The following is a 14,502-nucleotide window of genomic DNA, read 5'->3' as shown; positions in this document are numbered from 1 at the left end:
TCTCTAGTAAATCAGTTTAAATATAGTAATTATAACTTTAATATTAAAATTATACGTTTTATTTTAGCTTCGAATAAGCTTAGACCATTATTTTGTCGAACATGGCTTTGCTGAAAAATGTTCGAACATCATATGCTATTCTTTGAACCTCTTTGAATTTAAACTTTGGAAGCACTATCCGTATTAATAACATAACCTCTGACATTGTCATATATATTATGATTATTGTTTTTCTAGTAAATTAATTATTATATGCTAACCTAACTAATAACTATTCAAATATTATTTATTATTTAATATAACGAATTTCTAAAAAAAATTATTGAGCTGTACGATCTAATATGTTTATTAGATCGTATGTTTAACACCAAAATAAATTATATTATTGTTATTTAAGTAAGTAGTAAATAAAAATAATTTCTTTAATTAAAAAAGTATTAATTGCTAACAATATAAACTTACTAAAAAATTATTAATATTAATTAAAATTGTTAATTATATTGCATAACATAGCAATTATAACATAACAATTATAAACAATTTAGAAAAATGAAATTACGTTTAAAAATGTTTTTAATATTGTTTTGAATTAATACATTATATAATATATAAAAATCTAAATTTAACTTAAGCTTTATTAAAAAATTTTAATTTGCAAATTTTTAAAATCAAAATAAATATTTACTTTGTGCGCTAAAGTAATTTTTTAATAATATTTGTAAAGCAAAAAATCTATATTTATATGCAAATAAATTGATAGCATATATCATTATACTTATATATAAAAAATGTAAGATGCTAATTCCGTGATAAGTAGAAATTTTAACATTATCCAAATAGCAAATAGAATACAATTATTTTATTAATAAAATCCTTGATAAAAAATTATACTTGTATTTATTTATTGTTCCTTGGCTATGATAATGAATTTGTGTTAATTAAATTTCCGCAAAATTCAGTCTAGAATTTTTTTTGTTTTTATAAAAAACATTTTTAATTTATTAAATAATTTGATTTATTTAAATTTAAAATAAAAAAATATAGATATATAAATTACAGTTTGAGTAAGAAATAAATAATTATATTGCAAAGGATTATTTATAAAAATATTTATAATTTTATAATCAAAATTATATTCTCAGTTTGGCATAAAATCGTTATAAATCACATTCATATATATGAATATATATATATATACATTACTTTATTATGTATATACATATATATGATTATGGTTTCAAGTTACTAATGATCCAATCAACATATGCTCCAACACGTGTATACATGCCAGGCCAGTTTTTAATACCACAGGGTTTAGGTCCATATGAAACAATACCGGCTGCAAAATATACATCCTTATTACCAGCTCTTGTGCGGATTGTTAAAGGACCGCCACTGTCACCGTTACAAGTGTCAATTCCTTGTCTACCACCAGCGCATAATTGTTTATTTTCGTCTAGTGTAATTTGGAATGTTTTATATTTTTCCTGACACGTTGGTATCTGCCAAGTGGTGACGTTTATTTTGAGCTTAACATCACTGGCAACAGGTTTCTCAGTTACACCCCAGCCAGCTACATCTAATAGCTGATCTTTGAAACTACTAGAACGCAATTCTGAAGAAATAGGTAAACAAATTGGTTCTACAAAACCAGTATATTGAACAGGTTCCTTTAAACGTATTAATGCAATGTCATTATATTGATCACGTGATGACCACATATAATTCTCATGCACTATAGTCTCCTCAACTTCTACGTCAACATGTGGCAATGCACACTCCTTATGTCCATTTATATCTACTACACAATCAGGATCTGATGTTGTATTCCATTCACCCAATCGTACTTTGTTAACTTCCCAAGTACCCGGAGTTTTTTCGTTTCTCACACAATGCGCAGCCGTTAGTACGTAACGTGAATTTATAAGACTACCACCGCAATGGAATTCGTACACATTGTTAGCTATAAATATATGAAAATTAATAAAAAATATATTATGATCGTATAAAAAATAGCTTACGTTTCTTGTACTGAATAAGTGCCATCCATGGAAATTCAAAGAGTGATGTATTCTGACCACCCAAAATACGATTTTCTAACGATATGCCACATTTACCAGCTTCTGGTAGTACATTTCCTGGTTTTGGTACATTATTTGCCTCTGGTTTTGGCTTATTGCAATATTTATCCGCGCAACAGACCTAAAATTATATTGTACAACGTTTAATCATATTTTTTTCATAGTTCTTATAAAAATTATTTTCTCACCAAAATTCTATGTGCGGGTGTAGTAGCTGTATTGTCATAGCCACATTGACTTTTGGCCAAAAACGATTCTTGTCGATTTACTGGATTTAAAAGCATATTCCATAAATATTCACAATCGTCAATGTGTATGCAGAGACCAGATTCATTATTAGGCGTTGTACAGGCGCCATAATCGTAATCAGCTATAATTTAAGTAAAAATAATTATAAGTGGTTTAAGACCAAAATAGCAACAAATTATGAGAGTTTATAAGAGTTCTTCTATATTACTCACCAACCTAATACACAAGTTTTTATTTATATTTAAAATTAATTAACATGTTAGTTCATCTATCTATTTGAAAAGAATCTAAGTAACGATTTTTGATCATATAAAATTGTTCGCAAATCGAATTGACGATCTTCGTACACTGGTACACCAGATCATCTTTGATAGTTTTTGAAATGTCATTCTACTTATATATATTTAATATATCATAATAAACATATAAAAACAACTCTTAAGTTATGAAGGCCTATCGTATAAAGCAAGGAATATATGCTATATACTAATAATGGTTATAATTACTAATAAATTAATAATAGCGATTTATTATTATCTTTCCGGTATTGGTGGCCCTGAACAGTACACCTCGAAGAGTCCTTAAACTTACTTAGTTCCCTCACCACGACAAGGTAGTGATCTCCGAGGGGGTTTAAGTATAATAATAAGTATGTAAATAATATTATGAATAAAACTTCTTCTTTGTTTCGTTAACTCCCAGTAAAGCATAGGGCCTCAACAATTCCTCTGAACCGTATTCTATTTGGAGCTGCCGTGCAGATGTTGTTCCATGAGTAGCGCGCTAATGTTAGTTCGGCATCAATTATCCTTACCCATGCTCATGAGGGAGCGCCAGGCCGGCAACTGCCTTGCGGGTTCCACTTTAGGGCTTGCTTAGTGATGCAGGAATTCGCTCTCGACGCGTTAAAAATGCGTTCTAGTCATGAATAAAACTAATACTTTACTGCTATTTAAAAAATTTTTTACTAATATTTTAAAGTTGTTTTCTTCATGAAACAGCTGTATGGGTCACGTCAGAAATCTCCTACACCATCGAAATCCTACATTTTGTTTTCATTCTTGTCTTAATAAGGCACAGACTTGTATCATGCACAAAATAATATAGTCTTTAAGTTCATTTAGATTGTTTTTAAAAATTTTTGTGCCAGAGATAGTATTTAGACAACTCTTTGTTTATCAAATAGCCTATTGTTTTTTGTATGAAGCAGCTGTATATGGATCATATTAGACATTTTGTACCACACTTCCACTCGATTACCTACATTATGTTTTCATTTTTTATATAATGCACAAAATAATAGGCTTTTAGTTCAGTTTAATTGTTTTTCAAAAGTTCTTGTTCCAAAGATAGTAATTAGACAACTCTTTGTATTCCAAATAGCCCATTGTTTTAGGAGTTGAATAGATCATATTAAAAATTTTCTACAATACTTCGACTCGAAAACGCACATTCTGTAGTTATTATTTTATAAAATGCAGGAAAGAAAATAGTTCTTAAAACCATCTGAGATCATCACATCAATCACATACGTTGTTCAGTATAATGGTATTTCAAAAAATTTTGTTCTACAGATATTGATTAGACTACTCTTTATGTAACTCTTTGTTCTTTATAATCTACAGTTAGTGATAAATAACATCATTATATGTTTTTGCCTAATAATTATTTTCAGCACTACACGTCATTCTTATCAGTTATCAGTTATCAGTTATCAATGACATTAATACATTAATCACATATCCTTCAACTATCAATCACAGTTTCACGTAATATACCTATATATAAGTGATATATACAGTATAAACTACACATATAAACTAAATTTTTTGTGTGTGTGTACAAATTTTTTATAACTGATAATATGCCATATAACAACATTGTGGTTTTGCAGTATAAATTAGTGTTTAACTTGTTATTACAATTCTATACTATGTAGTATAGTGTAATTCACATATATAGACGTGTTTTGCGCATCCCAATTAAGTACGATCGATAGAAGTATTTTTTCCGACACTTTAAACAATAGATGTATTTTATCCGTACTTATTCAATTTGAAATACTGATTATAATTATAATAATTAATTATTGGCATATACTAGTTTTATCGGCACCGATGTGAGCGCAGAATTTTATGTAAATATTTAGACTTTCATGTGACTTCTTCACTTAACTAACTTACCATTTATTCCACTGCATATGGTTAGAATTATTCCAATTAAAAATATTATGTTAATATTTAATCGTTTCCAATTAATCATTTTCATAATTACTTTAAGTGCACTGCGATACAAGATAATTTTTAATTAATTAGCGTTCCCAGTTCTAGCGTTGTTTACTCGGTAAGCTCTAAGCCTACAATGAACTGATCTTATAGCGAAGCTGTCAGTCTTAAACTCTAAACAGTTCCAGTTTGTTTTGCTGCTACCTTACACATACAGATTATCTCTAGTTTCGGAGCTAATACGAGTGTAAGACGAAATAATCAGTAATAATTAGTTTGTAATGTCAGAGGTGATGATTAGAAGCATAGAACCTGTAAACGGTGAGAGCAATTCGTAGTGAAGATTTTAGCAAGTGTGTGTGGAGAACATTCGCAATGAGATAAAGTAGATTGTGATTTTGTGGATTTTCAATGAGCACAAGATTTACCCAATGAATATCTCATAACTTGATCGTGCAATGCCAACGTCTGTCTATATGTTAGATTGAAAATATTAGTTTAGTGGGAAAATAGTACGTTAAACTTATTAACACTCATTGCACCTTTTTCCAATAGTTTTCTAATACTAAAACAATTATTTAAAAAATAAATAGATTTACAATACATTGAAGGTAAATTTCATTGAAAAGGAAATTTCCGGGAATTCCCAATGAGCTTAAATAATTAAATATTCTAAAGTGTAAACATTTTCTGTGGATAGTTACATTTATTATAATAATAATTATTTTAATTTTAAATGTTTATTGTTGTTATTTATCAATTAGCATTATTTATAAGTATTATTTCAACCACAAAGATCCACAGACCCACAATTGATGTCACGATAAGTTTTTCTGAAAAATGTTGAAAGTGACGTTCGCAAGAGAGTTTAGTTAACATGATTCAGTGTTATTTAAATTGATTGGTATTGCATACGAGCAGAGTATTTTATTACATTTTAAAATAAAATGTAAATTTGTTTTTTAGAATTCATTAATGGTATAAATTTATTTGTATTTAATCGGTATTTTCGAAAATACTTTGTAGGCTTCGGCGTTGGTCTTTTAACGAGAGCACGACAAGCAGCTGCAAGCACGGATAAGCATAAGATTATTTCTTTGCATTATTTAGTTTGAAGGTTGATGAAATTAAACAAAATATTTTATTTATTGGCTGATTATCTAAATATTAATCTTTTGGTTTTTTTCAACTTAGTTTGGGTTTTCTTAACATTTTTAAATTAATTTCTTTTTTTACTTCAATAGAGATTTGAAACAATCTCAAACCGAAGACATAATGAAATTAATATTTATTTATAATTAAAATATATATTAATAATTAATAGGTCATCTTTTATTTGAACTCTCATATAAGGAGTGATTTAATATAAATTATATGTTTTATACATTTATTCTTGTGCTGATAGGAATTCCTAACGATAATTTAGAGATACATTTAATATAAATTATCGTTAAAATACTTACTTTCTATATCCTATAACCATTTCAAGATCACAACAATACATAATTGATTAAATCTATATAGTTTATTAGATTATTGTTATAATTTCAATAAATAACTCATTATATTATAATGGTTTATTATTATATATGGTTTATTATTATATGTGGTTTATTATTATATATGGTTTATTATTATAAATGGTTTATTATTATATATGGTTTATTAATATATATGGTTTATTATTATATATAGTTTATTAATATATATGGTTTATTATTATATATAGTTTGTTATTATATATGGTTTATTATTATATATGGTTTAATATTATATATCGTTTATTATTATATATGGTTTATTATTATAAATGGTTTAATAATTTATATAGTTTATTATTATATATGGTTTAATATTATATATGGTTTATTATTATATATCGTTTATTATTATATATCGTTTATTACTATATATCGTTTATTATTATATATGGTTTATTATATTAGTTAAATTGGTTGTTTTAAAATAATATCAACTACAGGTTTTCCGTATGAATTTATCTTGAAGGTTTTGTTATAGAGATGTTATTTAATTTTATCTTAACATTTTTAATATATTCAATATTCCAAATTCAAATTTGCTTCAAGTTTGGGTCAATCTTCCATTATATTATAGAATAGATTATTATTAAAGAGTATAGCAGACGAAAGAAAGGAAAGAAACATACTCAGCGAGTATTTTGAGTTACTGCCTAAATCTTTATGATACATTCAAAACCGTTCTTACCCAAAACCTTCTCCCACAATTATAATGGGAGTGCCTCGTCGTTTAGAACCATGTAGACTTCTATCTCTACATTAAGAACATTAAGAGATTGAAATGCATCGCTTGCATTTCAGCTCCCGATTTTTTTAACGACAATTGTTCGTATTAATAACGACAATCTTAGAAGATTTACTATATATCAATTATTATTTATCGATATATGTATATATAAGAGACTGCGGGTGTTGGCTCATATATGTAATAGTGACATAGTAATAATAACGGTATGTATATAATTTAATTATAAGTAAAATTATCTGTCAACTAAAGGGGTTGCGATTCATACAATAGGCAAAGTAATTTCCATTAATTTTAAAATATGAGTGTTTGCATGAATCGTTGATATGATTTCATATCGACATGTATACTAGGTAGTTATAGAAAGCTGAGCTAGCTGAAACTATGGTGGCTGACGCTGAGCTAGCTGAAGCTGATCTAGTTGAAACTGAGCTAGCTGAAGCTGAGCTAGCTTAATCTGAGCTAGCTGAAGCTGAGCTAGTTGACGCTGAGCTAGGTGAAGTTGAGCTAGGTTAAGCTGAGGTAGCTGAAGCTGAGCTAGCTGAGACTGAGGTACCTACACTGAGGTAGCTGAAGCTGAGCTAGCTGAAGCCTGAACTTTAGTCTTCAAGTTACGTATCTCTCATCTCTTTTAGTTATGGATCTGTTTAGCTTCAACATTAATACAGACCAACCAGGCTACTCAAGTATTGTATATGTCAATAATGATTACATCAGAAAAATGGAAAGCGAAGACATCGCTTTTTAAAATGACGATGGTTGTGAGAGAATAGAAAGTATTGAAAATTTGTTCTACGTTCTAGAAGAGAAAAATAAAATTAAATTTAAGATTCATAATAAAGTAAATATCACCACTTCTAGCTGAAGTATAGTAAAACAGCTCACCAAACTAGTTCACATAATCTGTCTAACTACAACTGTCATATGTTGATCTTTTTTGTAATTGCTTTTCATATGACAAGGTTTCTCAAACTAATTATTATTTAATTTTATTTAAACAAAAAAGAATTAAATGACTATAATTAAGAGTTATATTTGTAAAAAGAAATAGTTAAATCCACTGTTCTCACAACTCGATCTTCAAAAATTATTACCATTATTTCCACACTAGTTGCTTTAAATTCTCGTATCATATGTATACAAATTTTGGACCTTTCTCGAGTTCTAAGCGTGGTACTTGCAGTCCAAATAAATTATATATGGGCTATAAACTATTTAAAAAATTCGAAAATTTTCTAAGACCATTGATGTTGACTACTCGAAACAGGGTTGTATGGTCAGACAAATTTCAATAAATTAACTAAAATTTATGTCTTTTTACTTCTATATGAACCCTTCTAACTTTTAAATAGAGTCTTTTCGTCATAAGACGCGTCACTTTCGGCCAAAAAAATTGACATTAATAAATTATTCTATGTTATAGTTCTGTAACCAACTGCTGCAGTTAAATCGTGCATTGAGCATAAGTTGTCTGTGGTTTTACTAAATTAAAATTGCTAATGAGTTCAGATTGATATTGTGGGTATCTATTGTTTATTTATTGGACATACTGTCAAATGATTTATAATAATTCAAGTGATATATGGAAATAAGGTGATTCACAATTTATTTTAGAAAATTATTTTTCAAGAATTCGGTATTTTTCCCATTTCATTTTAACTTGTTTTATTTCCAATAAATTTTCAAATGCTTATTTGCTTGTAGTTTACATTTTGTGCAACTTGAGATTAATTTAATAAATCTGTGACCTTTAAGTTATTTGAGGTTTTCTTCATTTTCAATAATTTATCTCTGAAATGTAGCGAAACTCTGAATTTCCAGTTATTTAATTTATAATAAAATATATTTAATTCTTGACCTATCCAATCCAAATGTAGTTACAATATCTCTCTCTCTCTCTCTTATTCTTACCTCCCAGTGGAGCATAGGGCCTCTACCATCTTTTTATATCGTATTCAGTTATTTAATTCACGGCATATGTCACTCCAGGAATAGCTCGCTTCTCTTAGTTCTTCATCAATTATTCTTTTCCAAGTTTTAGCCGGCGCTCCAGGTCGACGACTGCCTTTAGGATAGCATCTCAGAGCTTGATGTGCAATGTTTCTCTTTGGTCTGCGTAAATTGAGGCCTTTCCATTGCCATTTACGTCTTCTTATCTCCATAGTAGCAAATGATTGATTTGTAACGGCCCATAGGTTGGAGTTTGTGATGCGGTTGGGCCACCATATTTTTAATATTATTATTGTTAGGGGATGTAGCACTGCGACCGTCGGGTCTATAGTGCCCTATTTTTAATATTTGTCGTAAACAATTGTTTACGAAAGTTTGTATTCTTGTATTTTTCTTGTTCTTTTCCAGGTCTCACAGGCATAGAATAGCACAGACTTTACACTGGAGTTGTAAATAGGAATTATTGTGCGGGTGGAGATTTGGTTAGAGCGCCACAATATACGATGTAAAAAATATTGCACTTTTAAGTATAAATAGAATATTAGAATATTAAGAATTAATAGAATAGAATAGAATATTAAGAATTCAAAGAAATTTAAAAATAAGTTCGAAAATAGAGAATTTATATGTAATTACCTTTATCTGATCTCCTCATATTAGGAATATAAAATGTCGTCATTTTCGGTACCTAATTTCTAATCAAAGTATAATACTAAATCCTTTTATTTAACGACATGATTATTCAATTTTCGTTTTTTTGGATCTGTCTAAAGCTACTGACTTTTCGGTTATTACAACTCCAATTTATTTTAAGTAATTATATATATTATATGTATATTTAAATTTAATAGAAACACATTTAATTTGTGCGGTATCCAAAACTTTTTTATTTGTTTTAAATATGCACTGCGTATTTTCATATACACGTAATTTAGTTTATGCCTTTTAGTATACAATGCAATTAATAGTTTTGCTTATAATAAAATATAAAATAACTGTTGACGTTTTTATTGTGTTGTTTAGATTGGAAAACACGCTAAAGCAATTACTTAACTTTTTGATATTAATTAAAAAAAAAAAAAACGCCTAACCACAATGACTTATTTGTTACCATATGAATAAACAGGTTGGAAAGCTTCACCATCATCACCTTCGCCGTCATCGGAACCATCACTATCGAAGGTATTATCAGGTATATCATATAAACGAATCATTGGCTTATTTGGATCCTTCATAATTAAATATTTGCCATTCTTCTGCTTCATAACAATGTCAATAATGCAACGCAGTATACCCCAAGCATTATCCATACTTAAATTAATTTGTGTAGCAAACTCGTGTGGCTTAAACTGTTGGGTACCAAGTATGACATGACGTGAAGGATCACGTGGATTAATACGGGAAACATAGCCCAATTTCAATTGATCCGAACCAGATAGAACAGCCTGTACAGTCCATTTAGCTAATTTGCAAGCATTATTTCTCAATTCATTGGCTAAAACAGCACCACGTTGAGTGTCCAATTTTTGACGCCATTCAACCCCATTAGCCAATTTAGAATCCCATTCATTAAGTGTTTTAATAGATAAAAATTGAGGTTCACCGTTTGGAGATATAAGCACACCATCGTGTTCACAACGAGCAACGAGTACCTAAAATGACACATAACAATTAATTTCAATGAAACTAAGAGTAAACAAAGATATTATATTAATTTGTCACGAGTTAATATTTAATTATTTTCAGTGAATATTCGCAATAATGATTTTTCTTCGCTTATTGTAAAGAATATAATTACAATGAAATTTTTTTAAATACAATAAAGCTGATTACTCATGAACTATTGTGTATGACGTACTAGATCAGTGTTTATGGGAATGTGAATTTTATCACGTGCATAAAAATACTTACGATATCACTGCCCAAATCCCATTTCTTGTAACGATAACCAACGCTAGCTACTTCAACGTCTTCATCTTCAGAAATGAAAGGATTTGCTTCCTTAAATCTATATTTTGGCTCCTTTTCACCGGTTTTTAAAACTTGTTGACTGAAGTTATGATTAATGAAGGTTGCTTCAATGGCTAAATTACGTGGAGAATTTGGCGAGTTATCATCATCAGTTGGTGGTTCGACAGAAGTTTCATTTACTGTAAGCAAATCGAATTCCGTGTTGTCACGTTTATCCATAAAGATCTTGTCATCTGTAAATTAATAAAATATTAAAATTTTTTATTTGTATAAATATATACACTTTATAAGTATATACATATATATGTATTCCATCAGTATATAAATATATATATTAAATAGATTTATAAATATATATATTAAATAGATATTTATAGATAGATGCATTTAAAATAAGAAGCTAAACGTTTCTATTTCGTTTACATAAAGCCTTTAATATTTATTAAAATACTAAATGTATCTAAATTTGAAAATGATAAAAATACTTTTAATTAAAGTAACACAATCTTAAAAGACTGGTCGTCTAATAGTTTTCTAAAAGTGAGTTCAAATAATATTTATAAAATATATACTCCTACCTATTTAAATTAAATAAAGGAATTTAAAGTATAACGCAATATAGACTGCATTCATAAAAAAAAGATTATATTTTCTAAAACTATATTTTATTATCACTTACTGAACTTCTCAATGACTATATCCCATGAATAATTGGAACGTGTCGAGCACATAATGGTCGCCAAAATAGCATCTGTAGCAAAAACATTGCCCACAGTCTTCGATAAGCGACGTATAACAGGATCATCAGTAGTGGTAACAGTATGCACGATACGATCGATTTTTTGCAATGGTTTTTCATTCTTCACATTAATACGATCATAAGTTTTATCATAGTATTCAAGTGTACCACAAGTAACAATATCTTCACCATCTTTAATATTCGGTAAAGACAATTTCATTAAACGTGGAAAGTCCATTTCCTCAACCGATGTCCAATCCGCACGCACTGCCACAGATGATTCACGTATTTTAGGTGGTACACCACGTGAACCAAATTTCTTACCCATACCACGACGAGTATCGCGTGCTTTAAGATTTTTGCCTCCTAAAGTTGTCATTGTAGAGCTAAGACCACCACGGGTGTTGCGACCACGTGCATTCCTAAATCACATTGTATTCTGTGTTAATACACATATTAATAGAGATGATGTATAGACTTACCTAGAATTACGCAAATTGGTGCGGAACCTGCCACGTTGATGTGGTGGTTTCTGTACGCGTGTAGTGTCTACCAAATGGAATGTTGTTTCATCTTCTTCATGGTAGTAAGCATATTGGCTACCAGTGCCAAATGTGGAAGCATACTTATCTAAAATATTTAAAAAACATATGTATTTTATAAAATACCAGTTTTTCAATTTTTTAATTTAGTTTTTTACTGAAATTTTGCTAAATATGCTTGAACAAAAATGTAAACAAACGCTTTTGACATTTTATTTCGCACTTTTGTTGACAACCAATCCGCGAATCATAAAACTATTAAATAATTTCCCAAAGGTATTTTTTTTTTGATTGCCACGATTATTTATAGTTGTCAATTGCAACATAACCTTACTATTTTTACAAATGCAATTGCTTAATATAAACATATTTAGTTATTTTATTTAATTTTTCATATTTTTTACTTACTTTGATACTTCTTGTCATTGTTGGAACTACTGGTCCAATCACATATTTTGCCCAAGCGATCGCTTTTGCTGAAGGGCTGGTACGGCATATCTTTGAAAGTGTCCGGCAGTTCGCATGGGCCCCAGCCATGCTCATTAAATTGCACAGTTGGCTTTTCAAAGTGCGGAAAAGTACTACTTTCAGTCATGGCTAACGAAACGAACGAATTGATGAATATTAATGCACAAGTTTTTTACTTTTTATATTAAAATAATTAATAATTTTTTCCGTTCTCAACTGACGTGACGATTTGGAAAACGAATGCAAGTAAAAGGAATGCCAGAAGGTAAATTACTAGAGTTGTCAAGGTACGGTTTTGTAATGGAAATTTTTTTATGCACTCATAAGTGTTGGTAAGTGCGTTATAAATATATTAGGATTATTATATATAATTAATATTTTTATAATACAAAAAAATATTTGTTGAAGTTATATATATATATATATACCAAATATATAAATAAACAGAGCTGAAAGTCGAAATAAACAAAATTACATGTAGAAAGGCGACAACAGCTGACTTGACTGTTCGAATTCAAAATTCAGCAAAAACTTAAACATTTTAGCTATTTAGCACAAATTTAGCATATCAAAATAATAATGCTATTATATTTCTGTAACTTAATTATCGAACGTGTCTCAGCGGTTTTTGTGAAAAAATAATTTGAGTATTTACAGTTAAACCTCAATAAAAAATAAAAATAAAAAAGTACCAATGGTTGAATTCGTACCCTGCCGTACCTTAAAGCGCAGAGTCAGCGTTGATTAGCCAACTAACCCAAAGCCATTGACTCGTATGTTCGAATTTAAAATTTTTTTAATTTCCTGTGCAAGTTCATTAACATATGCACTTGTTATGTTATATTAGAACGAAATCATAAACTTATATTTTTTATTTGTGAAATTTCTATGCCATTCTTTTAAGTGATACTATAGTATAGTAGTATATAGGCGGTGTGCGAGTTCGAGTAAATTGATGGTTAATTGAGGAAAATAGTAAATTATGTCGGTATGGCAGCGAATGTTGGTATTTACCTGAATTTCGTGTAGGGTAATTAGATAAAAATTAGGTAAATTAGGTGTTGCCATTGTGGAAATTTTATAAGATGTTTAATAACTAAATAAATAAATTTGCAAAATTTTAACCAAAGTAATAATTAAGTGCAATAAGTAAATAAATAAATATTTACATATTTACTCGAACTCGCACACGGTCATAGTAAAAGTAATTTAAATGAGTTTATTATTAAAAACTGTTATTAATTTATAATGCAATTGTAAATCGAAAAATAATGGTTTTGTACAAAATGATACTTATGATTTAATATATACGGTACATCTAAATAAATGTACATTTAATGATTAATGAAGCAGTTCGTGAATATAAAACCACTGTGAATCCGTTTTCTATTTCCAGCGTTTTCAAAATTAAATCATCAATTATGTTAGCGTCAAAAGGTGGTTGCAAATGATCTTGCACAGCTTAATGCCAGGGTAGAAACGGTTATCAACAATAAAATCAAAATGGCGATCAGCATTGCTGGAACGTATCGAGTTCTGTATAATTTATTGAATAACAGAAATTATGAAAATTTAGATTGGGTAAATGTTCTGAAAAAAGCAGCAGATTTTTAAGCAATAGGTATTCAAAAACTTTTGGCACGGAATGCCAACTACCCAAATAATTTTCTAGGAGATTTTATTTTATTTTATAAACTACAATTTTTAATATTTAAATAATAATATTAAAATATTGGTATTAATTATGATGTTAAAATATTAATGTTAAGAGTGACATATAATAGTAAAATATTTACAATAATTTTCGTTTCTCCACTCAAATACAATACAATATTAATTATATTAATGATTTCCGGTAATCCTTATATTAGCTTCCACTCTTTCGATTGCTTCTGCTATCCGTTGCAAAGAATCGGCATTTCTTCTCATTATTTTCAGAAATGCTGAGTCTGTTTCCTGCTGTAACTCCATTTGCACCTTTTCCATATTATTCA

At 28.7% G+C, this 14,502-nt stretch overlaps 2 protein-coding genes across 2 annotated transcripts; both read right to left on the bottom strand.

Moving 5' to 3' along the window:
* Positions 1-1,064: 1,064 nt before the first annotated feature.
* LOC119684015 (spaetzle-processing enzyme-like) lies at positions 1,065-4,703 on the bottom strand. Its single transcript, XM_038097946.1, has 4 exons — positions 4,514-4,703; positions 2,270-2,451; positions 2,022-2,202; positions 1,065-1,963 (listed from the first exon to the last, which is right to left on the bottom strand). Exons 1-4 carry the CDS (start codon positions 4,596-4,598, stop codon positions 1,230-1,232), a joined length of 1,182 nt encoding a protein of 393 aa, XP_037953874.1. The 5' UTR covers positions 4,599-4,703; the 3' UTR covers positions 1,065-1,229.
* A 4,958-nt stretch (positions 4,704-9,661) lies between these two features.
* LOC119680611 (eukaryotic translation initiation factor 3 subunit D-1) lies at positions 9,662-12,753 on the bottom strand. Its single transcript, XM_038093525.1, has 5 exons — positions 12,449-12,753; positions 11,981-12,128; positions 11,439-11,920; positions 10,700-10,992; positions 9,662-10,440 (listed from the first exon to the last, which is right to left on the bottom strand). The coding sequence occupies exons 1-5, from the start codon at positions 12,633-12,635 to the stop codon at positions 9,889-9,891; spliced, it is 1,662 nt and encodes a 553-aa protein (XP_037949453.1). The 5' UTR covers positions 12,636-12,753; the 3' UTR covers positions 9,662-9,888.
* Positions 12,754-14,502: the final 1,749 nt, after the last annotated feature.

Source organism: Teleopsis dalmanni, chromosome 2, assembly GCF_002237135.1.
Source record: "Teleopsis dalmanni isolate 2A chromosome 2, ASM223713v2, whole genome shotgun sequence".
NCBI classification, from domain to species: Eukaryota; Metazoa; Arthropoda; class Insecta; order Diptera; family Diopsidae; genus Teleopsis; species Teleopsis dalmanni.
The sequence above is the reverse complement of the archived record's forward strand: the minus strand, read 5'-3'. Positions and strand labels throughout refer to the sequence as shown.

Bases quoted from the DNA above. Each gene is read 5' to 3' on its own strand.
- LOC119680611 (XM_038093525.1), bottom strand. From the start codon at position 12,635: ATGACTGAAAGTAGTACTTTTCCGCACTTTGAAAAGCCAACTGTGCAA. The intron at 11,921-11,980 runs GTAAGTCTATAC...AATGTGATTTAG, and splicing joins ACCAATTTGCGTAATTCTAG to GAATGCACGTGGTCGCAACA. The intron at 10,441-10,699 runs GTAAGTATTTTT...GTGTCATTTTAG, and splicing joins GGGATTTGGGCAGTGATATC to GTACTCGTTGCTCGTTGTGA.
- LOC119684015 (XM_038097946.1), bottom strand. From the start codon at position 4,598: ATGAAAATGATTAATTGGAAACGATTAAATATTAACATAATATTTTTA. The intron at 2,203-2,269 runs GTGAGAAAATAA...ATATAATTTTAG, and splicing joins CACCCGCACATAGAATTTTG to GTCTGTTGCGCGGATAAATA. The intron at 1,964-2,021 runs GTAAGCTATTTT...ATATATTTATAG, and splicing joins ACTTATTCAGTACAAGAAAC to CTAACAATGTGTACGAATTC.